At 38.6% G+C, this 27559-nt stretch overlaps 1 protein-coding gene across 2 annotated transcripts in view; it reads right to left on the bottom strand.

The window, feature by feature from the left end:
• NSUN6 (NOP2/Sun RNA methyltransferase 6) overlaps positions 1–27559 on the bottom strand; it is a 64571-nt gene that overhangs the window by 9181 nt on the left and 27831 nt on the right. For both annotated transcript variants that reach the window (XR_011499205.1, XM_070500815.1), the window contains exon 7: positions 5952–6071. Coding sequence is in view for 1 of the 2 variants with exons in the window: in XM_070500815.1 (XP_070356916.1) it covers positions 5952–6071 (120 nt within the window). In the remaining variant the exon portion in view is untranslated. The remainder of the gene's footprint in view (positions 1–5951; positions 6072–27559) is intronic.

Genomic DNA, 27559 nt, shown 5'->3' with positions numbered 1-27559 from the left:
GAAGACAAGAGGCCACGTTTTTAGGAATGCAATGTGACATTCCTATGATATTTTAAAACATACTATGAAACGATATTGCAGGGATGGTGAAATTAACCCTTCCATATATTTTCTTGCTTTTGCTCCTTTTATATACACTGTCCTTGTATGATATATACATCAGTTACAGACTATAAAATACTAGAAATTTGCTGATAATGTTCCCAAATATGACACCAGGTTTAGTGGTAGACATGCTTCTAAGTAATACTTTCACAAACAGGAAAACCATTTCAAGTGAGTTGAATTGGAAAAGTAGGCAAATACAATCAGCATAAGGTTTAAATGTACTACAGTGAAGGAGTAACTCCACTGGCTGAAGGTTATCTTTCCAAAAACACAGAGAAGAGGCTACACTTACACAAAACTTGCTTGACTATCAAAAACAAATCACCACCAACAAACTGAAAACAGCAACAAAAACTAGAATTCATTCTGGCTCAGATACCTCTATTCAGGCTGTTCATTTCTACATTGCTGGTCCACTGGGGGAAATTGCCTAACTCCAACTGGAGTTGCTCACCCTTTGCCATTTTCCTTGCAGTACCCTGCCATTCCGACTCAGGCTCAGTCATGCAATTTCTTGGCCAATGGGATGAAAGTAAATGTGATACAAACAGAGACGTGAAAGACACTTGAACAGGAGGCCTTGCTCTGCTTTGCCCTCTGCCATTGCCAACACTCAGTGATAGCCTTCTGCTGAGCTAGCCCCCTGGTCCTAACAGGAGGAGAAGAGACACATAGACTGCAGGCAGGGCACCCTAGTGGTCTCAGCTGAGGTCACCTTAGATAAGCCAACACCAGCCAAAGCCAAGTGAAGGAGCCCACCCGAGATCATCAAAACCCCTAGCTAGCCCGCAGCTGATCAGGTGCACAAGCAAGCCTAGCAGGGACCAGCTGAATCCCAGACCCCTGAGCAGAATAAATGTTTAGTTGTATGCCACCAAGGTTTTGTGGTCATATTTACACAGCACTATAAAACCAACAGAAAAGGGATACAACTACACTATCCCGACTTTCTTTGGAAAGACTTCTTACTAGAGAGAATAATATATCTATGAATAAATAACTCTAAGCAAAACAATAAATATCAGACCGTAAGTTAAGGAAAGATTATTATCACTTCCTCAAAACAAACCTTTACATTTAAGCTTTCAGGTAAAGTGAAATAATAGTTTGCATTAAACACCACAACTCCATAAAATGAACCCTTCTATTTTGTGTTCTTCATTTTATGCACTGGTGGTATTTCATGCATTTTTACCTAAAGAGTTTTTACTGTTACCACCTTAAATTCTTTTTGGACAAGGAACAGTATAAGTAAACAGCCAAGTATATCTCCTCTAACGAACCAAGAGTATTGATTCCCCAAAATTTAAACAACAAATCTTTTCCTATTGGAGATCTTTCCTATTTCCTAGTTACTTCAGGCTACTCACTGAGGTTATACTAGAGCTACGCAAGAGTGTGTGTATGTGTGTGGCGCATATAGAGAGTGCATATATATATACACACACACAGAGTACATTATATGCTGCATATGTATTTATATAGTGTATACACACACACACATATATATATAGTGCAGAGATAGTAGGTTTAATTTATGTTTTATCCCCCTGCTTGTGACATTGTGAATGTTTCAGAAATTCTAATAGTGTTAAAGTGAAATACTAATGTGTAAGTAATGTGAATTTTCATTGGAAGTCTTTGAATAATTAAAATGACTTGCAGTAATGAAATGGAAAAGCTACAATTTCATCTTTTTTTTTTTTTTTTAAAGATTGGCACCTGAGCTAACAACTGTTGCCAATCTTTTTTTTTTTTCCAGCTTTTTTACTCCCCAGATCCTCCCAGAATATAGTTGTATATTTTAGTTGTGGGTCCTTCTAGTTGTGGCATGTGGGACGCCGCCTCACCGTGGCCTGATGAGCGGTGCCATGTCCACATCCAGGATCCGAACCGGCGAAACCCTGGGCCGCCAAAGTGGAGAATGCAAACTTAACCACTCGGCCACGGGGCGGGCCCCTACAATTTCATCTTAACACTGTAAAAGTTCCTACTATTTTCTGTGCAAGATTGCTTGTAAATCACTTGACTGTCTTAAGAATCATCAAATATAGATAAAAAATGGATCACCTGATAAAGTTCATCATCTGGCAATTTTGGGAGTGGGAGCGCAGACAGTCTATCTTCCACCAAGTAAATTAGCTAGAGCAGAAGGGCTTTGCTAGCCTTCTGGAGGTGTATTTCTAGGCCAGAAACTCTTACATCTCAAGTAGGTAATTTTTTCTTATTTATAAATTAGTATCATACAGAAAATTCCTGAGTTTCCTAAGCACATAGGAATTCCTACGACTGTATAAATCTGACAATTTAGAAAAAAACAAACCCACTGCTCCCACTTTTTTACTGTCCTTGCTATGCTCTTTACCCAGCTTACAGTCCATGGCTCATCATAATCATTCCCTTAGATCCATGCTCAACTCCCATGCGTCTGTGTCCTGGATATATACATGACAAAAACGTAGCTGGGATTAAATCCAATCCTTCACCAACTTCATGTCTACGCCTTGCAGCTAAAAAGCACATCACTGTCCCAACTCACCTTACTTTAAATTCATGACCACCAGATTCACAGCCCTTGATGCAGACGTGTCCATAGCCCATTCTCATTCCCATTTTCCTCTATTAATATCTTGTATCTTCTCAAAACTCTTACCACCTGCTTCCCCATCCCCATTCTCATCTGATAACCTTGCTTCCTATTTCACTAAGAAAACTGGAACAACCAGAAGAGAATTTCTCATCTCTTACCATATCTACTAGTCCACTAATATGTGCACCCATGTACTCAGTCTTTCCTATTTCCATAGATAAACTGTCTCATGCTACCATCTAAAGTCACCTGTGCATCAAATCTCAACCCAATTCACCTACTCAAAGATACTGTTCCAGCAATTTTCCCTTTTCCCTCTGGTGTCACCAATTTTCCCTTTCAACACATCTTTCTCATTAGCATACAAACATTGTTATTTCTCTCATCTTAAAAAAAGACCTCCCTGAGTTCACCTCCAACTACTGCCCCATTTCTCTGCTCTCCTGTACAAACAACCCCTGCCCCCCCAAAAAAGGAGTCTTCATTCATTTTCTTTGATTCCTCTTATTCTCAATCCAAGCAAGCATTTCCACTCACCAAAACTGCTCACAACAAGGTCACCAATCACCTGTGTAGGGGAGGAAGACATTTCCTCTACCTGCTCTGGGTCCTTCTGGCCAGAGAACGAATTAAATTCACATGAGACAGAATAACAGGAGAAAATTAAACAAAGCTTTATAACATGTATACATGGGAGAGGTTCAGGCAAGCTAAGTAACTCACCAAAATGACTGAAGCCAACACCTTAAATATTATCTTCAGCTAAAGACAAAGGAGGATGTTGGGGGTGGGGGGAGTCACTTACAGGAGGTTACCAGACAAGTACAGTAAACAAGAGTAAGATTATTATGCAGATTTAAGTCCTTGCCCTCCACCTTGTTTAAGAGTTTCTAGAGATAAGGTCATACCCCCTCCTTCCTGGTACAGAGAGGGAGACACCTTTACAGATGGAGATTCCCTTTACAAATGTAAATGTCTCTTAACAAATGGTAAGTAAATTCTACTTTTCAGAGTTTCTTTCCTGTCTGCAGTTTTTTTAAAAGTAACCAGCCCAAAATATTCCTCATGCCAAAGAAACATATCTTGGGGTGGCCAATTCCAGTCCCCCCACACCTACATGGTGCTGAATCCACTGGGCGTTCAGTCCTCATCTTATATGGCCCAGCAACGACATTTGACAGCGAATCTCACCAACGCCTTTCAACTTTTTTCTTCACATGGCTTCCAGGGTATCGCACTCCTCAGGTCTTTCTCCCGCATCACTGGCCATTCCTTCTCACTTCTCCAACCTCTGAGTGTTGGCATCCTGTACCCAGGAGGCTCAATCTTCTGTCCTCTTCTACCTTCTATTGCCAATCATATCAGTTTATGGCTCGACATTGTCATCTGTAAGTTGATGACTTCCAAATTTATATTTCCAATCCAGACCTCTCTCCTGTCCTCTAGACTCAACTATCCAGTTGCCTGCTCAACATCATCTCTTTGATGTCTAATAGACACTTCACTTTAATATATCTAAAACAAAATTTCTGATTTTTCCATGCAATACTTGCTCCTCCCCATAGTCATCCACATCCAGCAACTCTATCTGTCCAGTTCCTTAAGCCAAAACCCTCAGTAGTCACCTTTGACTACTCTCTCACTTTCACAACCCACATCCAATCTATTAACAACTCCTAAACAGCCCCACCTGGAAAACATTTCCAGAATCTGACCACTTTTTACCACCTCCACAACTTTTCCCTGAATTATTCTCTGCTTCTGCCCTTGCCCTCTTACAGCATGTTTTCAATGGAGTAGCCAGAATGATACTTTTAAATACTAAGTAGGCTTATGTCACTCTTCTGCTCAAAACCTCCAATGACTTGCCATCACTTGAGTAAAACTCAAGTCCTGTTGGTCCATGCACAACTGCTCTACCCAAATGTCCTCCCTGGCCCTCCCCTCCAGGTCCTACCTGTCTGATCTCACTTCCTCCCACTCGCCTCCTCACTTAGTCTACTTCAGCAAAACCACGGAGGTTCCTCAAACAAATCAGGTTCCCTCCAGCCTCAGAGCAGTCACACTTAGTGTTCCCTCTAGCTAGAACTTTCTTTCCACAGATCTCCATATTGCTCATCACCTTTAAGTCTTTCCCCAAAAACCACCTTCAGAGTGTGGATCTCCCTCCCCACCCTATTTAAAACTGCAAACTCCCTCTCCCGCTCCTCAGGATTTCCAATTCTCCTAACCCTCCTTCATTTTTCACCATAGCCCTTATCACAACCACATATGCCATATCTTTTATTCACCTGTTTATTATCTGTCTCCTCTTACTGGAATGTAAGCTCCATGAGGAAAGAAATTTTGGTCACTGTGGTTTATTGCTGTATCACCAGTACTTGGCACACAGTAAGTACTAATTAAATATTTGTTTAATCAATCAATCAACCAAAGTATGATTCCAGATAAAGGAAGCTACTGTGAAGATACCAGCATGGGTAAGTATTTTAGGAGCCATTTAGTTTTACGGAATTTGAAACAAACAGGAAAGATAGGGACAACTGGCCATATCCTTCTTGACTTGAAGAATCTCAGTTGAAGTTCAGAATGGTTGCGAGGCCACAGTGAGTTTTGAACACAGATAAAAATAGGCCATAAAGAAAGAACACACATTGGCAAACACGCACACATAAGAAAAAGCAGTAAAACCTGAGCTAAAGTTATCCAAGGACAGACTTACATTTTGTGACAATGAAGCAGGCTTTATAATTAAGCAAGATCACTAGGTTTTTATGAACCCCATGAAGAAAATACACACACACGTTCAATATGTGTGTGTACATATATACGTATCACACATGTATGTGTATATATATCAACAATATATATTTTGACACTTCAATAGTATACTGTCAATTTTTAGTGGCAGAATCTATTTTACCAGTTTAAAAAGTGTCAAGTCTTATAATTACGAACATGAAAAGATGTCTTAAATGTTTCATTTAAACAATTTTATGAGGGAAAAATTCTATTTTATAAATGTATTAGCAAATGTGGGATTCAAGGTCTTGAGATAGTCTTCACAAATGACAAGTGTCTACTAAATTTAATATGTGATGATTTACATCACTAATGGTCTTCACTTTGGCTGAATCTGAAATAAATCAGGTTATGAATATCAGTATAATGTTTCATAAGTTCACGTAGTTCCACCTTCATCACTGAAAGATGTAATATGGTGAGAATAGTTCTGCAGTGAAGACAGTCTCACCTGATCATGCATTAGTGCTGCAATGTGTGTTGTTTTGCCTCCAGGTGCTGCACACAAATCTAGAATCTTCTCTCCAGGCTGAGGATCCAGAACATGAGTTGCTAGAGCAGAAGGCAAATTCTATAAGGAAAAGAAATAAATTATCAATAATTCTAAATCATTTTAAATTTCAGAATCAGAGAACATAAAGAAACCTCAGGAGGTAATCCAGTACAGCATCCTGGGCCAAGAATACATTTTTTGTAAACATACTGGTGTCAGGAAATTCGAAATTTCCTAGAGAATCCTATGATCTCACAGGACATTCACAGACACATACAACACATTTCCCCAAGCAATCCAGCAAAAAAAAAGCATAAGGTCCTTTCTCAACTCAATGGTTCTCAATATTTGGGAGGCCAGAGACCTCTTAGAATTATGAGAAAGCTCTAGATCTTTTTCCCAGAAAATGTACACAACTTTGCAATTTCAGGTGCTTCACCATCTAACTCCCATATAAGAATCCTAGTTTTATGCTGCTAATGCTGCTCAAAGGCATGTTTGCGTTCCTATCTCCCCACCAATACCACATTTCAGTAGGAGAAAAGTAAAATGTAAAAAAGTCTTAGCTATTTCTGATTGGCACCTAGAAATATACTACCACATTTTATAACCCAAATATAGCCTCCATTTACAGCAGTAAGTTATATTACATCATTAACTGCTTATTAGTATTAATTATATAAGGACTGCTACAACAGGATGAGTCAGCCTTAAATAAGATAGAACAGTATCACAAACTAGTTCATTTTTAAAATTACTTGGCAAGAAAAACAATAGATGCTAACAAGCATAGGGCTATTTATTTTTAAAGTTTAAAGGTTTCAATTCATTCTCACACCAAAACACTGACACTTACTAGTACGTCCTCGAGAACTGTGAGAAGGTTATAACACTCTCAAGTGACTCCAAGATCACTACTTCAGACAGAAAATCACTGGTGAGAAAGGAGACACCAACCCCCTCTCTGTGCATATATGAAGCGTTAAAATCAACGCAAATAATTTAGGCACCTGAAGAGCAGTCCCTCCACACTAAACACTAAAAACAGCTTGACTTGTTACAGATAGTTTCTCTCAATGGTCTAATTTATTTCAGAAATATTTAAAAACTGAACTCCAATATGAAAACACTAAAACACGTATGTGGCTACCGGCGACTTGGTGATTCTTATCCAGAGACAGTTGATTGTGCTTCACTCCTAATAACGTAGCATTATGTATTGGTCAAAGATGACAGAAATTTTCCAATCAAACGTAAGTAATACACTAAGAACCTTCTGGTTACACACTAAGTTAAACTATGAAATGGTACAAGTGAAGAGGCTTCATTAACCATTTAAATGACGACAAAGTTTTCTTAAAACAATTTAGTCTACTATCTTTCTCTACAGTATTTCTCAATCCAGGCTACACAGAAGAATCACCTAGTGAGTTTTTAAAAATGTCCAGTCCTCTTACATTTAAACTAATTATTCATAGATTTGTACTTATTGCCATTTGGTTAATTGTTTTCTGGCTATTTTACACCTCTCCTCTGTTCCTTTCTTCTTCTCTTGCTCTCTTCCTTTGTGGTTTTGATGATTTTCTTTAGTGCTATGTTTTATCTTTTGTGTGTTTACTACAGGTTTTTGCTTTGTGTTTACCATAAGGCTTACACAGAACAACTTATAACAGTCTATTTTAAGTTGACAACAACTTAAGTTGTTGTCATATTCTAAAGCTCAATATTTTTATACTCGCCCCACCTCCTCCGTTTTATGTTTCTGGTGCCACATTTTACATCTTTTGTATTCCTTACCCAATTATTGTAGTTATAGTTATTTTTACATTTGTCCTTTAATCTGCATACTAGCTTTATAAGTGATTGATCCACTATCTTTATTAAATATTTACTTTTCCAGTGAGATTTATACTTTCATACGTTTCCCTGTTACTGGTTAGTGCCCTTTCTTTTCTACTTAAGGAAATCCTTTCAACATTTCTTGTAAGGTTGGTCTAATGGTGATGAACTCCTTTAGGCTTTTGCTTGTCTAGAAAGATCTTTATATCTCCTTCAATTCTAAATGATAACTTTGCCAGGCAGAGTATCTTTGGTTGAAGGTTTTTGGTTCTTTTCTTTTTTCCCCCAGCAGTTTGAATATACTGGCCTGCCAAGTGTCTGTTGACAAATCTAGTGATAGTCTTAGGGGATTCCCTTGTACATAACAAGCTGTTTTTCTCTTGCTGCTTTTAAGATTCTCTCCTTGTCTTTAACTTTTGGCATTTTACTTATAAAGTGTCTTGGAGTGGGTCCTTCTGGATTCATCTTATATGGAGCTCTCTGGGATTCCTGGAGCTGGATGTCTGCTTCTTTCCTCAGGTTAGGGAAGTTTTCACCACTTTTCCTTCAAATAAGACATGTACCCCTTTGTCTCTGTCTTCTCCTTTTGGGAGCCCAACAACATGAATGTTAGTCCATTTGATGTTGGCCCATAAGTCCCTTAAGCTATTTTTACTTCTATTCATTCTTTTTTCTATTTGTTGCTCTGACTGGACGAGTTCCACTGCCTTGTCTTCAAGTTCATTGATACTTATTTCTGTTTCATCTACTCTGATGTTGAAGCCTTCTAGTGTATTTTTCAGTTCAATTACTGTATTTTTCAGTTCTGTGAGTCCTATTTGGTACTTTCTGATATCTTTCCATCCCTTTGTTGAAGTTGTCACTGTGTTCATCCATTCTTCTCCCCAATTTGGTAAGCATCTTTATGACCATTACTCTGAACTCTTTACCAGCTAAATTACTTACCTCTGTATCATTAAAGATTTTTTCTGAAGTTTTATCTTGTTTTTTCATTTGGGTATTTTGCTTGATTCTCTGTGTTGGTTTCTATGCAGTAGAGCAAACAACCACTTCTTCCAGTCATGAAGGAATGGCCTCGTGTAGGAGATGAACCATGTCATTCAACCATGCCCCGGCTCTTTGACATCTCTCAAACCTTTGTGCTTATCCAAACAGCCTATTATATTTTTAATAGCTCCCAGTAGTTAAAGGTCCCAACTCTCAAGGGATATCAGTGTCCCAAAGGGGAGAATCTCCATAAGCACCTAGATACCAGGGTGACTGAAATCCAGACGATCAGGCAGCAGCTTTTAAAAGTATGAAAAGATTCACAATCCTGTGGGACCATAAGCATAAGCATCACTGGCCACCAGAGCCAGGCGATCAGGAGGTGTCCCGAGAGGCAGTTGCAAAAACTGGGGGGCTGCAGTAAAATGGGATACAGCAAAAGCAGTTCTAAGAGGGAAGTTCACAGCAATAAATGCAGAATAAAATGATAAAGAAAACACCATTTGTCATTAAAACAACTCAGTCTGGTCAAGGAGACAGACATGCAAGTTGGGAAGCATATGAATGTAAGAGCCAAGCATGCAAGTTTCCATTCTCCTGGTTCCAAATAGGTTTAATGCTATGATGAATGCCATTTCAAGTCTCACACATGTAGCATGGTTAAATGTAAGGACTGGAAATTTTATCAAATTACTGTTTATGGAAAACATTAAATTATTGGCACATGATAAAAAAGAACTACCTTTTTCCTCACAAAATGTCATTAAAATATTTATTTTAACATCTTAACAATTCATTCTTATTAGTATAATTACCTCCAAGATAGCATTATCCTGCTGCCACTGGTCTTTGTTAAATTGCCCTTAATGCACTTCCTATGGAGCACAAGTTGGCAGAAGCCTAAACTGGAGCAGAAATTACAATGTAGTAGAATTGAAATTACAGGTCAAAGTCCAACCTCTACCACAAATAGCCATGTGGTTTGGGATCTGCCATCTAATTTTCTTCATATGCAAAATGGGAATCACAAAACCTAATTTACCTACTGAAAGCATTTCACATTCTGACTCAGAAGGGATCTTGAAATTTTCAGTTTACAATTGAGGTAAGGAAGAACTGGCTAGGTAGAGAGATGTATGTAGTGAATGATGAAACGTCTGTAAAGATGTCTTGAGTTGTAAGTCCCTATACAAATATGCACCAACTATCCAACATAACACCACCACACAGTTTTCTTCTTAACTGCTTTTAGAATAAGTACACATAAAGTAACAAATACGTCCCACTACAAAAACATTAAACTCCAGTATCTCCCTGTTTAACTACAGTCATCTCTCTGTTTGGCTCCTTCACAACCATTATTCCTACTCCATCTGCTCTTTGATCTCCGCTGCACCTTAGAGTTTTACTTTCCTTTATTTGCTTTTGGTGGAAGATACCTTGCTGGTCTCACTTCTTCTATCTTCTTAAACCCAAGATTGACAAGCTGATGAACCATTTTTGAATAAGAAGTCTCAATATTTGGACACTCTACCTGCCTACCTGGGTTCCATGATATAAGCCACCTCCTTAACTTAATGTCAACACAGAGTGGGGAAAATAGACAGAAGAGCTTTAGTGACCTCAGTTTAAATGAGGTCTGGTTTAAAATTGTGTCTGATACAGCGACATGTCCTTAATAGCCTTGGTTTCCTGTTTTCAGTTCAATTTTTTAGAAAACAAGTGGTCTTTAAGAAACCTCCCAGAAAGTTTTAGTTCCCAAACTCTGGGTGCCTCTGAGTATTCTGTATAGCTTTGTTAAAAATACAGCTACCTAAGCCCACCTTTCTGCATAATTTCAGGTTTTTAGGTTAGGGGTGAGCCTTGCCATTTGTATTTTTGACAAGCCCCACCCCCAGAAGCTGAATCTGATGGGAAACAAAGTTTGAGCATCACTGCCACAGAATACATTCTCTCTTCACATGGAGATTCCCATTGCTGAGCATGAGCAGACGTTCCAGCGGTGCAGCAGAATCTGCATTGCTGTTTGTGGTATCAGTGGTTCTTAATCGTGAACATGCCTGAGAGTCAACTATAGTGCTTTTAAAGGTCATCAGTAAAACGTATTTATGCTATGGCTCCACTCACTGACAATTCAGTGTAGTACTTTTCAGGTGTGGCCAAGTACCCTTATTTTTTCAAAAGCGTCACAGGTGATTCTATTTGGTACACAATGGCATGACACATCTGCAACGGAAATAAGTGCATGCTTTGGATAAGAGTATTTCAATTTAAGTTAATGTGTTAAAAAGTATAAAGGTATTATCAGAGTTGTTATTCAAAGGACTTATAAAAGTAATATCTTATAAAGTCTATTGATTTACCCCTAGTCTTTTTTTTAATATTTCCCCCACCAAGCCCTGAAAATAATGTTATGCTCTCTCCTTTCCGCAATGAAATCACATTTAAATTCAGAATAAGCAGTGCTGGTTTATATTCAATACAAGACAGCAAGCCCAGAAATAGCCTTAATGACTCGTGTAAAGCATTTTCCTAGGAACAGACTCTGGACTTATCAGTGTCTGAAGACATCAGTCAATCCTCACCTGGTGCACTGGTCTGTTAGGAAGTGAAGCCAGAGACGTGCGCCTCCTCCTCTCAGTCACACAGTCACATAGAACTAACCCAACTTGCTTCAAATAGCCAACATGGAGAAGGAGACTGACTTTTCAGTTGTTCTTGCTTCTTAAAAATACTTATCTCTTCTGGCTCTAAAACAGCAATAGGAAACTACCATGTAACGTGAAAAATGATTTCCTGAGGTTTCAATTGTGTCTTCCATGTCTCAGAAATAGGGCCAGGGTGTCACTGGACAAGGGGCTCAGAGCCCCAGATGCAGCTCCCTGCCAAGCAATGTCCGTGACCTTGACCAAGACCCAAAATTGCTGGGATTCATCTTTTCACTTTCAAAATGAGAGTTGGAGGGGCGGAGCAAAATGGCGGGGTGAGCTGACCCGGGATTCTCTCCCCTCCAAAATACAACAAAAGATTGGAAGAACTGAATTTCAGAGAATAAACATAATGCCAGCTCGTTAGAGACCTACAATACCAAGAAGGCGGAGATCATAAACCTAGCTTTACCCCTTTGGAGGTGCTGGAACGGTAGGAGAGAACATCGCTCCCTCCCCTAGAGTCTGCGATCGCTGCGGCACGGGTCGGGAAGGAGCGAGGGAGGGGCCGCGCGACCGAGGGATCATCCAGAACTCCTGCCGCTGGTTCAGTGGAGACCCGCTGACGGGGGGAAAGCTTCCATACGCGGGGACCCCATAAATCAAGGGCCTTGGGAGACCAGAGAACAGAACTGATCTGAACCCAGACCGGCACGTCTGAGTAACAGCCCCTCCCCCCCAGCAAAGCCAGTGGGCGCAGCCATCTTGCCCCAAGGCGAAGAGCTAACATGCCGCTCTCGACCCCCATCTAGTGGCGACAGGCTGTAACCGCAACTGAATTCTACCACCATGAGAAAAAACCGCTCCTCTACCATCCAGCAATTTATAAAAGCCCCAGACCAGAAGGAAAACAATAAAAACACAGAATTAAGTCCTGAGGACTTGGAATTAGGTAAACTAAGTGATAATGAATTCAGAGCAGCTATAATCAAAAAACTCAATGAGGTAGAGAGAAAGATAGAGAAACAAGCCGAGTTCTGGAGTTACTTCACAAAAGAGATTGAAATCATAAAGAAGAATCAAACAGAATTACTTGAGATGAAAAACACAATGGACCAGATAAAACAGAATACGGATTCCCTGAATGCCCCTGTAGACAACCTAGAGGAGCAAATCAGCATAACTGAAGACAGACAGGCTGAATGGCGCCAGACAGAGGAAGAAAGAGAACTAAGAATTAAAAAAAATGAGGAAAATCTCCGACAGATAATGGATTCAATGAGGAGTAAGAACATAAGGATCATAGGAACTCCCGAGAATATGGAAAAGGAAAATGGAGCAGAAAGTGTGCTTAACGAAATTATTGAAGAGAACTTCCCAAATCTAGGGATCAACAGAGAAATGTGTGTAGAGGAGGGTTTTAGATCTCCTAGATTTGTCAATGTAAAAAGACCCACCGCAAGGCACATAATAGTAAAGTTGGCAAATAGGAATGATAAGGAAAGAATACTCAGGGAAGTAAGAAAAAAAAAAGAGAATAACCTATAAAGGAGCCCCTATCAGACTGTCAGCGGATTTCTCTACAGAAACCCTACAAGCTAGGAGAGAATGGAGTGATATATTCAAAGCTTTAAAGGATAAAAACCTTCAGCCAAGAATACTCTATCCAGCAAGAATTTCCTTCAGATATGAGGGAGAAATTAAATCTTTTCCAGACAAACAAAAGTGAAGGGAATTTGTAACTAAAAGCCCTCCATTACAAGAAATCCTCAAGAAGGCTCTCATACTTGAAAAAAAGAAAAAAGGGAGAAAGGGGACACAAGCCACAGACTAGGGAGACCGATGGATAGAACCAGAACAGGATAGCAAATATTCAATTATAGCATTAGGGTAAAGGTAAGGAAACTACCAAAGCAAGGACGATCTTAGCACTCTAACTACAAATTAATAAGACGAGTTGGAATAAAAAATGAAAATAATTATTTAGGAGGGGATGAGCAAAGGGTCTAAATCAGTATTGGTTGAGTAAGTAAGAGACCACCAGAGAATAGACTATAATATACACGAGATTCTAAATACAAACTTCAAGGTAGACACTAAAATAAAGTACAGAACAGAGTCACAAATCATAAATAAGGAAAAATCTAAGAAACCCAGCATAAGAAATTGCAGTATTAAATGGATAGTCTAAAGCACACAGGAAAAGAAGATAATGAGTGACAGATTGACAGCATTAAGTCCACATGCATGAATAATCACTCTCAATGTGAATGGATTGAACTCTCCAATAAAAAGACACAGAGTGGCAAAATGGATTAAAGAACAAGATCCAACAATTTGTTGCCTCCAGGAAACACACCTCAGCCCCAAGGACAAACACAGACTCAGGGTGAAGGGGTAGAGGACAATACTTCAAGCAAATAGCAAGGAAAAAAAGGCAGGTGTTGCAATTCTCATATCAGACCAAGTGGATTTCAAAATAAGACAGGTAAAGAGAGACACAGAGGGACAATATATAATGATCAAAGGGACACTTCATCAAGAAGAAATAACGCTTATAAATATCTATGCACCCAACACAGGAGCACCAAGATTCATAAAACAACTATTAACAGACCTAAAGGAAGATGTTAAAAACAACACAATAATAGTAGGGGACCCCAACACCCCACTCACATCAATGGACAGATCATCCAGACAGAAAATCAACAAGGAAATAGTGGAGCTGAATGAACAACTAAAACAATTGGACTTAATAGACATATATAGATCACTCCACCCTGAAGGAGCTGAATACACATTCTTCTCAAGTGCACATGGAACATTCTCTAGGATAGACCATATGTTGGGAAACAAGGCAAGCCTCTACAAATTTAAAAAAATTGAAATAATAACAAGCATCTTCTCAGATCATAGTGCTATAAGGCTAGAAATTAATTACAAGAAAAAAGTTGAGAAAGGCACAAAGATGTGGAGACTAAACAACACACTACTGAACAAGCAATGGATCATTGAAGAAATTAAAGAAGAAATAAAAAAATACCTGGAAACAAATGAAAATGATAGCATGCCATACCAACTCATATGGGATACAGCAAAAGCTGTATTAAGAGGAGAATTCATCGCAATACAGGCACATCTTAACAAACAAGAAAAACCCCAAATAAGCAACCTTAAAGCACACCTAACTGAACTAGAGAAAAAAGAACAAATGAAGCCCAAAGTCAGCAGAAGGAGAGAAATAATAAAAATCAGAGCAGAAATAAATACTATTGAAATGAAAAAGGCTATAGAAAGGATCAATGAGACAAAGAGCTGGTTTTTTGAGAAGATAAATAAAATTGATAAACCACTAGCCAGACTTACAAAGAAAAAAAGGGAGAAAGCTCAAATAAACAAAATCAGAAATGAGCAAGGAGAAATAACAACAGACTCTGCAGAAATACAACAGATTATAAGAGAATACTACAAAAAACTATATGCCAACAGAATGGATAACCTAGAGGAAATGGATAAATTCTTGGACTCCTACAGTCTCCCAAAGCTCACTCAAGAAGAGGAAGACAATTTGAACAGACCAATCACAAGGAAAGAGATTGAAACAGCAATCAAAAACATCCCAAAGAATAAAACCCCAGGACCAGATGGCTTTCCTGGGGAATTCTACCAAACTTTCAGAGAGGATTTAATACCCATCCTTTTCAAGCTATTCCAAAAAATTAGGGAAGATGGAACACTTCCTAACACATTCTATGAGGCCAACATCACGCTGATACCAAAACCTGACAAGGACACCATGAAAAAAGAGAACTACAGGCCAATATCACTGATGAACATAGATGCAAAAATTCTAAACAAAATTTTGGCAACCAGAATTCAGCAATTCATCAAAAGAATCATACATCATGATCAGGTGGGATTCATACCAGGGACACAGGGATGGTTCAACATCAGCAAATCAATCAACGTGATACACCACATCAACAAACTGAGGAATAAAAACCACATGATCATCTCAATAGATGCAGAGAAGGCATTTGACAAGATCCAACAGCCATTTATGATAAAAACTCTGAACAAAATGGGCATAGAAGGAAACTACCTCAACATAATAAGGGCCATATACGACAAACCCATAGCCAACATCATACTCAATGGGCAAAAACTGAACCCCATCCCCCTGAAAACAGGAACAAGACAAGGATGCCCTCTATCACCACTCTTATTTAACATAGTACTGGAGGTCCTGGCCAGAACAATCAGGCAAGAAAAAGGAATAAAAGGAATCCAAATAGGGAGGGAAGAAGTGAAACTCTCGCTGTTTGCAGACGACATGATCTTATATATAGAAAACCCCAAAGAATCCATTGGAAAACTCTTAGAAGTAATCAACAACTACAGCAAAGTTGCAGGGTATAAAATAAATTTGCATAAATCAGTAGCATTTCTATACTCCAGTAATGAACCAACAGAAAAAGAACTCAAGAATACAATACCATTCACAATCGCCACAAAAAGAATAAAATACCTTGGGGTAAATTTAACTAAGGAAGTGAAGGACCTATATAATGAAAATTACAAGGCCTTTCTGAGAGAATTGGATGACGACATAAGGAGATGGAAAGACATTCCATGTACATGGATTGGAAGAATAAACATAGTTAAAATGTCCATTCTACCTAAAGCAATCTACAGATTCAACGCCATCCCAATCAGAATGCCAATGACATTCTTTACAGAATTAGAACAAAGAATCCTAAAATTCATATGGGGCAACAAAAGACCCCGAATTGCTAAAGCAATCCTGAGAAAAAAGAACAAAACGGGAGGCATCACAATCCCTGACTTCAAAACATACTACAAAGCTACAGTAATCAAAACAGCATGGTACTGGTACAAAAACAGGTGCACAGATCAATGGAACAGAATTGAAAGCCCAGAAATAAAACCACACATCTATGGACAGCTTATCTTTGACAAAGGAGCTGAGGGCATACAATGGAGAAAAGAAAGTCTTTTCAACAAATGGTGCTGGGAAAACTGGAAAGCCACATGTAAAAGAATGAAAATTGACCATTCTTTTTCGCCATTCACCAAAATAAACTCAAAATGGATTAAAGACCTAAAGGTGAGACCTGAAACCATAAGGCTTCTTTCTGGAAGAAAACGTAGGCAGTACACTCTTTGACATGAGTATTAAAAGGATCTTTTCGGACACCATGCCTTCTCAGAGAAGGGAAACAATAGAAAGAATAAACAAATGGGACTTCATCAGATTAAAGAGCTTCTTCAAGGCAAATGAAAACAGGATTGAAACAAAAAAACAACCCACTAACTGGGAAAAAATATTTGCAAGTCATATATCTGACAAAGGCTTAATATCCTTAATATATAAAGAACTCTTGCAACTCAACCACAAAACATCAAACAACCCAATCAAATAATGGGCTGGAGACATGAACAGACATTTCTCCAAAGAAGATATACGGATGACCAATAGGCACATGAAAAGATGCTCATCATCGCTGATCATCAGGGAAATGCAAATCAAAACTACACTAAGATATCACCTTACACCCATTAGAATGACAAAAATATCTAAAACTAATAGCAACAAATGTTGGAGAGGTTGCAGAGAAAAAGGAACCCTCATACACTGCTGGTGGGAATGCAAACTGGTGCAGCCACTATGGAAAACAGTATGGAGATTCCTCAAAAAATTAAAAGTAGAACTACCATAGGATCCAGCCATCCGACTACTGGGTATTTATCCAAAGAGCCTGAAGTCAGCAATCCCAAAAGTCCTGTGCACCCCAATGTTTATTGCAGCACTGTTTACAATAGCCAAGACGTGGAAGCAACCTAAGTGCCCATCAACAGACGAATGGATAAAGAAGATGTGGTACATATATACAATGGAATACTACTCAGCTGCAAAACAGAACAAAATCATTCCATTTCCAATAACATGGATGGAACTTGAGAGAATTATGTTAAGTGAAATAAGCCAGCGAGAGAAAGATAATCTGTGTATGAATCCACTCATATGAGGAATTTAAAACTATGGACCAAGAACAGTTTAGTGGATACCAGGGGAAAGGTGGGGTGGGGGGTGGGCACAAAGGGTGAAGTGGTGCACCTACAACATGACTGACAAACATTAATGTACAATTGAAATTTCACAAGATTGTAACCTATCAATAACTCAATAAAAAAATAATAATAATAAATAAATAAAATAAAATGAGAGAGTTGGATTTGATCACGAAGGGCTCTTTTAATTCTAACTGTCAAGATGATGAAATATTACTTTTCAAGGTATTTCACTGAAATTTCTCACACAGAAAATGGGCCATTTAAAAATACATAACGAGACTTTTTGGTAGCAAGGAGCTTTCCCGGTGGATTGGGGAACACTGCAGATCTGACCACTGCCACAGCTCACAGGATCATCACACATTAGAAGTGAAGGGCACCTGCAGACCTGCTGTCTCACATTCAAGGAAGCGAGGGACAGAGGCAGGGTGCCTTTCAGGACTGTGGACTCCAGTTCTGGAGTCACTTTCTGGCAGCAGTCCAGGTGCTTAGTCAGGCTCGTGAACTAAGGGGCCATTAGACCATCAGTGTGAATTGTTAGGCTGCAGGAAGGTGAGGATGCCGGCTCACCAACTGTTTTCCTAATCCGTGCCTCTTAGTAAGAGCTCATAGTCCCAGGAGGCCTGGGTAGATGAGCCTGTAGCCATGAAGGCAACCAGCTTGCCTTCTGAAGGATCAAACTCAATGTTGGCTTCATTAGCCTGGTGGTGCCTACAAAATGCTGGGGTGCATGCTCAGCCATGTACAACTTTCTATCAGAATGGCTGTACTAACTGATCTCTGGATCAAGAGGCATCTTACTGATACTTGCCCTCATTCCTTCCCCCGCACCCCGCAAATAAGCAAATTCATTCTTTATCCACTAGTACTAGAGTATCAGAACTCAAGGCTGGTGAGGAAACATCCTCTGACACTTCATATTTTGACAGGTACCATTTTTTTGAGTGTCCGTGTGCCAGGCACTGTGCTGAGAGTTTTGTATGTTTCAGCTCACTTCAGATTCACAACTTGGAAAGGTTTCCATGCACTGGGTCACACAGCTGGTTCATGGCCAAGGTTGGACTCACCCAGGCCTTCTCAGTAACACAATGACTGCATCCTGTTCCACCTTCGCACACAATCACTGGGCAGAGCCCTGACTTTGATTTACCACAGCTCAGAATTCTTATGGATTTTGCAATTTTAATTTTCCTTTAGGGCAGTTTCCAATTGTGATGTTCTCTAGAACTTGTTAAAGATATTTAAAATGTATACAGTGAAAAATATGTGGCATGTTTGTGCAGCTACTTGATAATGAGAATGAAATGTACAAGCAGTAAATTTCCCTATGCTGTTACAGAGGATGCTAGTGGGGACCCCAGCTATGGTGAGGGGATCCTCATGTTTGTATCCATGCATGACGGAGCTGGGAAGCTTCTCTTTCCACCAAGAGGAGCGGAGTGGGGGTACAAATCTGGCTACTTCTAAACTTGAGGCACACCATGGAGCATGGGAAGAACACAGAGCAGGAGGCAGAAAGCTAAAGGGGCACACAACAGAAAGAAAAGATGTTCTTAGTTTCTGAGTACGATCAGGCGCCACATAACAATGTTTTAGTCAATGATGGACCATATATATGACGGTCGTTCCATACATTAGTACCGTACAGCCTAGGTGTGTAGTAGTCTATACCATCTAAATTTGTCTAAGTACGATGTTCCTAAAACAATGAAATTGCCAAACAACTCACTTCTCAGAACGTATCCCCATCATTATGTGACACATGACTGTAACTGATATCAGGTCTTCTTGTTTTTTAGAGAGAGAACACTAGAAAGAAACACCTTTGTTGTATAAATTTGATAAAGTGTATATTTATATTGAACTTCAGGCAACTGCAAACAGTCTGCCATTAGCAATAAGTGACCTCATAGACAGACAAAAGCTACCATCCTGGGAGAAACATACCAGCTGAGCCCAGACCCGTAAGAAAAGGAAGCAATATTGGATCAGGATGAAGGATTTCTGAGCCACTCAACCATAGAAGCAATAAGTGGCAATTAATATAAAACTTGGCTATATACCATTTATAATTTACTTACGTATAATTAAGTTTATGTTGCAAGAAGGTATGTTGGACACATTTTTCATTCTATAATGGGGGTTTCATTTTCCTTAATTCTTTTGCTGTCTGCAGAAAGGTCCAGATTAAAAGCTCCCTCTAGGATTATCAATAGCTATCCTGGAGCTCATGCTGGGCCCAACCATCAAGAGTCATTTAGCAAAAAACTCTCTTTAAGGCTTTTCTCTCCGTGGATGGACTACAAATTACTTATCAGTCTAAACAATTATGGGAAACCTAGCATGTACCTGACTTTAAATAAAACGAGCAAGATATGCAATGGAAAAAAAGTAAATAGTAGATAATATCTTTCTCACTATTTCTCCCAAATTCTACATATTGGAGAGGAAAAATATCCTATAAACCTATGAGTACTTGGGTGCTTAAAACTGTGGTTAATATTTAGCAATTCCTTTTAAAGGAGAAAGATTTGATTTTGTAGGATATATATTATAAATAGATACACAGATAAACAGATACTTCTGAAACCCTTTCCCTGATTTTTTCTGCCAAGAGTAAATACAAAAAAATGACAGAGCCTATGATCCCATCTCTTGACAGATCCATGCTGAGAAATTTCTGCAAGCATACCTGGAGTTCTTAATAAAAATTCCAAGAAGGTGGCTTATGGGAACCATAAAAAATTAAGAAACCTTTGGGGACCCATGGTGAGGACTGACTTTCTCTCCAAAGGTGTTGACGGATTGTCATGACTGTCCTCTGAGGCAGTGCATGAAGTAGACAGGGAAGACAGGGCATTACTTTTAGAGTCAGGCAAGGGTTTTAATTTAAGAAGTTTACCTCCCAGGTTGACCATTCTCCACTAAACATGGCTTTGAATGACTCTGGGCTGTTTCAGAAAAACTAACTTGTCTTCAAGGAAAATGAGTTATCAATATTAAGGGCATTCAAAATATTACACTTTTGATTTTGTTACACTTTCAAAAATGAATTTTAAATAATTTTGAGAGAGTAGAAGAAACCCTGGAATAAATATACATTTTTTCCAAGGATACTTTCTTGGAGGGGCCAACACTAACTTGGATAAGTCTGTATATATTTGATTTTTTAAAAATTATTCAAATTATTTGAGGATCGCAATTCCCTTTTTTAATTTGTTTTTGAAATATTAGAGATGTGTGATTTTTTTCTTTTTTGGTTACCAACCTGGTTATTAAAATACTGGTTCTCCGTGACCCTCGAGAATAAGGCAAGTCCTTCAGTTTAAGCGCTAACTATGGAAAGTACCATCGCATATAATGCACCTCCTTTGTAAAACTTAGCATGGGTACAATGACAGTGTTATTACTTCAGTGTTTGTCTCCTGCCAGAGCGTCAACTTACAGAGGAAAAACTACATCTCTCTTGTCAGGTTCTGTGTTCCCATAAAGAGGGAACCCTGCACATAGACGAACCCAGTAAATATACTTGATGAATTAAAGAGAAAATTCTTTGGTTCCTGAGGTAATTCTATCAAGTGTAACTAGTCCAACTGCAGAAAACAGAATTCAGAACTGTTATATTTCCAGTCTATCATCTTGTCTCCCAGAGCTAGGATCTATAGTCAGGGCTAGGAGAAAACAGATAATTTTATCCCCAGTTGATGGGCAGGAGAATTAACACATCTTTTGAGAGGGAAATTTGGTAATATATACCAAATCTTTGAAATAAACATTTTTGCTTTTTTAAAGATTGGCACCTGAGCTAACATCTGTTGCCAATCTTTTTTTTTGAGGAAGATTAGCCCTGAGCTAACATCTGCACCCAATCCTCCTCTTTTTTTGCTGAGGAAGACTGGCCCTGAGCTAACATCCATGCCCATCTTCCTCTACTTTATATGTGGGATGCCTGCCACAGCATGGCTGGACAAAAGGTGCGTAGGTCCACACCCAGGACCCAAAGTGGCGAACCCCAGGCCACCGAAGTGGAACATACCAACTTAACCACTGTGCCATGGGTCCAGCCCTGCCAATCTTCTTTTTTTCTTCTTCTTCTCCCCAAAGCCCCCCAGTACACAGCTGTATATTCTAGTTGTAGATCCTTCTAGTTGTGCTATGTGGGATGCCACCTCAGCACAGCCTGATGAGTGGTGCTAGGCCCCCACCCAGGATCCAAACCACGAAACCCTGGGCCACCAAAGCAGAATGCGCAAACTTAGCCACTTGGCCATGGGGCTGGCCCCAGATATAAATGCCTTTTGATTTAAGAATTTATCAAAGGAAATAAGAATGAAATGATTTAGACGTATGAAATTGACTGAATGTATCCCACTTAAATTCACATGTAAAAATCCTAACCGCCCCAGTGTGAGGATATTAGAAAGTAGGGCCTTTCGGAGGTAATAAGGTCGTGAGAGTGGAGCCCTCATGAGTGGGATTAGTGACCTTATAAAAGGGACCCTAGAGAGCTGTCTTGCCCTCTTTCCAGCACATGAGAAGACAGCAGTCTGCTGTCAGAGAAGGGCCCTCTCCAGAACCCTATCATGCTGACACCCTTATCTTGGACTTCCAGCTTCCAGTACCATGAGAAATAAACTTCTGTTGTTTATAAGCTACCAAGTTTGTGGTACTTTGTTTTACTAGCCCAAACTGAGTAATATGTCTTTTAAATAGTAAAACAATTGCCTAATCATAGTGTAGACACCTCTTATGCACCCTTGAGATGCTGTCAGCCTCACCTGCCTCTGGTTCCACCCATCCCTGTGGCGCTCCCTCCGCATGGGCTCTTTCTCCACCTCGCCTCATGTTCACTTCACTCCCCACTCCAGGTCTTCCCTGAGATGGGGACGTGTTCTGATGCAGGACCCTGCTCATGCTTAACTGCACGGAAGCACAGGGGAGTCACACCCAAGGGGACACACCTTTGACCAGTGGGTAAGTGAAGATGCTAAGTAGCACCCTCCCCTAACAGACTGTCCTGAGACAGGGTTTACGTGGTGTCTGAAGAATAGCAGAGAAGGATTAAGCAAACAATCATACCTAGTGGCAGCCAAGTCAACAACGGGTCCTCACAGTGTTTCATTTTCTCCTTTGCTTTACTTTCGTCCCTCACTTCTCTTCTCTGGAATCGCACTCCCTTAGAAACTCTTTGCCTCAGCTCCTGCTTTCTGGGGAACTGAGAAGTTATCTAATTGGTTAAATAATCCACATTATCTATTCAGTGGATACAGATCTGTATAGCCATTAAAAATGACACTGAAAGACAACAGCTTTTTAGATGAAATAAACTCATTATTAAATTGTATGTTAAATATGATACTATTTCTGTTTTTTAAAAAAGCATGTGTATAATCTCTAAAATGTTATCTAGACAGTGGAATTATAGATGATGTATCTTTGCTTTACTGATTTTCTAAATTTTCTAATTTTGCAGTTAATTTTTTTAAAACGAAAACTAACTTGGGTATATTTTCTGTAACAATTTCAACTGGGAAATATAAAAGGAAAAAGCTATAATCAAAGAAGAGTGAATTTAAATTATTTCAAGAACTATAAACATGAAACTTTATGAGAAGTTATGCAATACGTAACTTTAAAATATTTCCATAGGATATTACGACATGCAAAAGCAATTGTGAAAACTTAGAGAATGAGTAGAAATAAATGAAAGTGTTACAAAAAAGGCTGTGGTCTTTCTTGATGACAGTACAGTGGCTATGAGAGACCACATGCTCTTGTAGTCAAATAAGACCTAGGTTTGAATCCTGGATCCTCAAGTATAGACACATGACCATAGGGTTTTTCTGGGGACGAAATGAGATATATTTAAGCATAGTAGCTTCTATGTAATAAGTACTCAATATATTAAGGGAATTATTAATTATTACCATCTAATAATATTTGAAAATATGTCTGTTTACCAAGCTAAGTCATATCTTTTTACTGCCACAAATATGCCCAAGTAAATCAAAGTTGATACTTCTTACAACCACTCCCAACAGCCAGCTACTTTCTCTGCAACTTTGACTCACAAAGGCCATAGGAAAGTTGGAAATATCCTGACTTGACTGAAGATTCTTGAGCAGATGTTTGAAATGCCTCTGCAGTAATTACAACTGTCAAAGCAATTAAACAAGGAGGCTTTTAGACCCAGGTGGCTCTAATGCTGTGGTAGCCTTCATAAGCAAACCGGAACCTAAGCCAGAGTCAATTCCTATAAATACATAGTATCCCAGAAAACAAAATTTAAGAACAATCAATCACAACCAGCCAACTACGCTTTCCAAATAAGGCAACCGCTCAAGCTGTAGCCAATCAAGTAATTTCCTTGCTTTGTTTCCAGGTCTGCTCTATAAAACCCTTTCCCCCAGCTCCTGGTGCATGGCGCTCCTAACCACTTCTGGTTTGGTGCTGCCTGATTAGAATGGATGTTTGCTCAAATAAACTCTTGAAAATTTTAATATGCCTCAGTTTATCTTTTAATAATTGTAGACGTTCAAATGATAACTTGGCATCTAAAAATGCAACCCAGTAACAGCATCTGAAATTATCAGAAAATTCTTCATCCATTAAGCTGCTTTCTGCCTTCCTTCAGTGTCTACTCCTCAGAACCCTGTTCTGCCCTCTCAAGCATAGGGCCAGTCAGTGACAAAGCTTTACTTTGGAAAGTCTTACAACACTGAAGTAAGGGTAGCAACAAAGGTTGTAAAGTTTCTAGAGAGTGAACAATCTGACAGGATCTCATGTTCAGAACTTGCTACCCACCACTCTCTGCATTAATTTATTCCCAGTGTTCCTGGAGATACTCTGCTGCGTGTTTGCTGTTTAAGAAAAATAAAGCACTCAGTGTGAAATAAACAATAACCAAATAAACACACACAAACTTGCATAACTTTTGATCACTAGAACTGTGTGGACTTAGCTAAAACGAAGTGAAGATTACAGAATTAAAGCAAAATATAATGTGTCTCCCTGTGTTTTGTCAGCCTGTATTCTGTAAATGCTTTTCTTGTATTTGTTTAGAATGCTTCTTTGAAAATTCTTCAAAGTGTATAATTTTCTAAATAAGTATAAAATAGACATTTTTATAATAGTTTAAATACAAAGCAGTTTGGAAAGAATACCACTATTGGTTCCTCTTAATTCTTTCATTCCTATCCTGGCCATGGAATAAAAGTTCTGAGCATAAACTTGATGGCAATATGTAAAAACATTCTATGTTAGAGGTTCTGGATGTTTCTGAGCTGCATTTCATGGACTGAGGTCCTTCAAGGAATGATGTGCCCGGTCCCTGTTGCTATGACTCTACAACACCACACTTTTTTTTTTTTTTAATTTGTGTACTTTAAGAAAAACAGAACCAGTATAATTTAGAGAAAACCAGCTAAGAACTGGGACAGCTAAGTGGGTGAAGTAGAACAGATAAGCAAAGAGAAGAAGGGCAATGTAAAGTTGTTATTCAGGAGTGGGAGGCAACAACTACACAAAAAATGCAGCCAACCAATAGCAGAAGAGAGTGAATAAGGATGTCTGAACCCAGCCACACAGGAATCCAAAGTTTTCAACTGCATTCAACTGCATTCGCTACGTTGTTTTGGTCCAGTATAGACACAAGTTCCCTGATTAGAGACGCTAAGGCTTTCAGAAAAGAAACCTTGTATCCAGCACCATCTTGGCCTTTAACTGGGCAATGCTGCATTTTAAACAAAACAGACACTAAGCAAAAACATGTTCAAAAAAAGGAGTGAATTTTTATTGCCTTGACATTTTCCTAATTTTCTCTAAAAAGTATACGAGAATTCTGGCGAACAAAATAATCTTTGACCAGAGAGACTTAACATATATACACACAACATTTCATCCAAAAGCAGCAGAATACACATTCTTCTCAAGTTCACATGAACATTCTCCAGGATAGATCATATGTTAAGTCGCAAAACAAGACTTAACAAATTTAAGAAGACTGAAATCACATCAAGCATCTTTTCTGACCACAATGGTATGAAACTAAAAATCAATTATACGAAGAAAACTGAAAAATTTATAAACATATGGAGATTAAACAACATGCTACTGAATAACCAATGAGTTAACAAAGAAATCAAAAGAAAAAATATCTTGAGACATATGAAAATAGAAACACAACAAACCAAAACTCATGGGATGCAGCAAAATCAGTTCTAAGATGGAAGTTCATAGCAATAAATGCCTACCTCAAGAAATAAGAAAAAAATCTCAAATAAACAACCTAAACGTACACCTCAAGGAACTAGAAAAAGAAAAACAAACAGAGCACAAAATTTGTAGAGTGGAGGAAATAATAAAGATCAGAGCAGAAATAAATGAAATAGAGACAAAAAAAGACAACAGAAAAGTTCAATGAAACCAAGAGCTCGTTCTTAGAAAAGATAAACAAAACTGACAAACCTTTACCCAGATTCACCAAGATAAAAAGAGAGAGGACTCAAATAAAATCAGAAATGAAAGAGGAGACATTCCAACTGATACAACAGAAATACAAAGGATCATAACAGACTATTGTGAACAATTACATGCCAACAAACTAGACAACCTAGAAGAAATGGGTAAATTCCTACAAACATACAAGCTTCCAAGACATAATCACGAAGAAATAGAAAATATATACAGACCAATTACCATTAAGGAGTTCGTATCAAAAACCTCCCAACAAATAAGAGCCCAGGACCAGACAGCTTCACTAGTAAATTCTACCAAACATTCAAGGAAGAATTAATACCAATCCTTCTCAAACTATTACAGAAATAGAAGAGGAAGAAACACTTCCAAACTCATTTTACATGGCCACCATTACCCTGATACCAAAACCAGACAAGGACACCACATGAAAAGAAAATTACAGGAAAATATCCCTCATGAACATGGATGCAAAAATCCCCAACAAAATATTCGCAATCCAAATTCAACAATACGTTAAAAGGATCATACACCACGATTAAGCAGAATTTACTTCAGGGATGCAAGGATGGTTCAACATCCACAAATCAATCAATGTGATATACCACATTAACAAAATGAAGGATAAAAATCATATGACCATCTCAATAGATGCAGAAAAAGCCTCTGAAAAAACTGAACATCCATTTATGATAAAAACTCTCAACAAAGCAAGTATAGAGGGAACATCTCTCAACATAATAAAGGCCATAAATGACAATCCCACAGCTAACATCATACTCAGTGGTGAAAAGCCAAAAGCTTTTCCTCTAAGATCAGGAACAACAGGATGCCCATTCTCACCACTTTTATTCAACATAGTATTAGAAATCCTACTCAAACAAGTAGGCAAGAAAAAGAACTAAAAGCCACCAAAATTGGAAAGGAAGAAGTCAAACTGTCACTATTTGCCTATGACATCACATTATTTATATATAGAAAACCCTAAAGATGCCATCAAAAACTGCTAGAGCTAATAAACAAATACAGTAATGTTCCAAGATACAAAAATTAACACCAAAATCTGTATTTCTATACACTAATAACAAACTATTGGAAAAAAAAAAAGAAGAAACAATTCCATTTACAATTGCACCAAAAAGAATAAAATACCTAGAAAGAAATTTAACCAAGGAAGTGAAAGACCTATATACTGAAAAATACAGGACATTAAAGAGAGAAACTGAAGAAAATACAAATAAATGGAAAGATATTCCACGCTCATGGATTGGAAGAGTTCATTTTGTTAGAATCTCCAAACTATCCAAAGCAATCTACAGATTCAATGCAATTCCAAACAAAATTCCAAGAGTATTTTTCAGAGAAATAGAACAAACAATCGTAAAATTTGTATGGAACCATAGAAGACCCCAAATAGCTAAAGCAATCTTGAGAAAGAAGAATAAAGCTGGACACATCACACTCCCTGATTTCAAGCTCTATTACAAAGCTATAGTAACTACAACAGTATGGTATTGGCAT

Source organism: Equus asinus, chromosome 29 (genome assembly GCF_041296235.1).
Source record: "Equus asinus isolate D_3611 breed Donkey chromosome 29, EquAss-T2T_v2, whole genome shotgun sequence".
Taxonomy (NCBI): Eukaryota; Metazoa; Chordata; class Mammalia; order Perissodactyla; family Equidae; genus Equus; species Equus asinus.
This window is presented reverse-complemented; position numbering and strand designations above follow the sequence as displayed.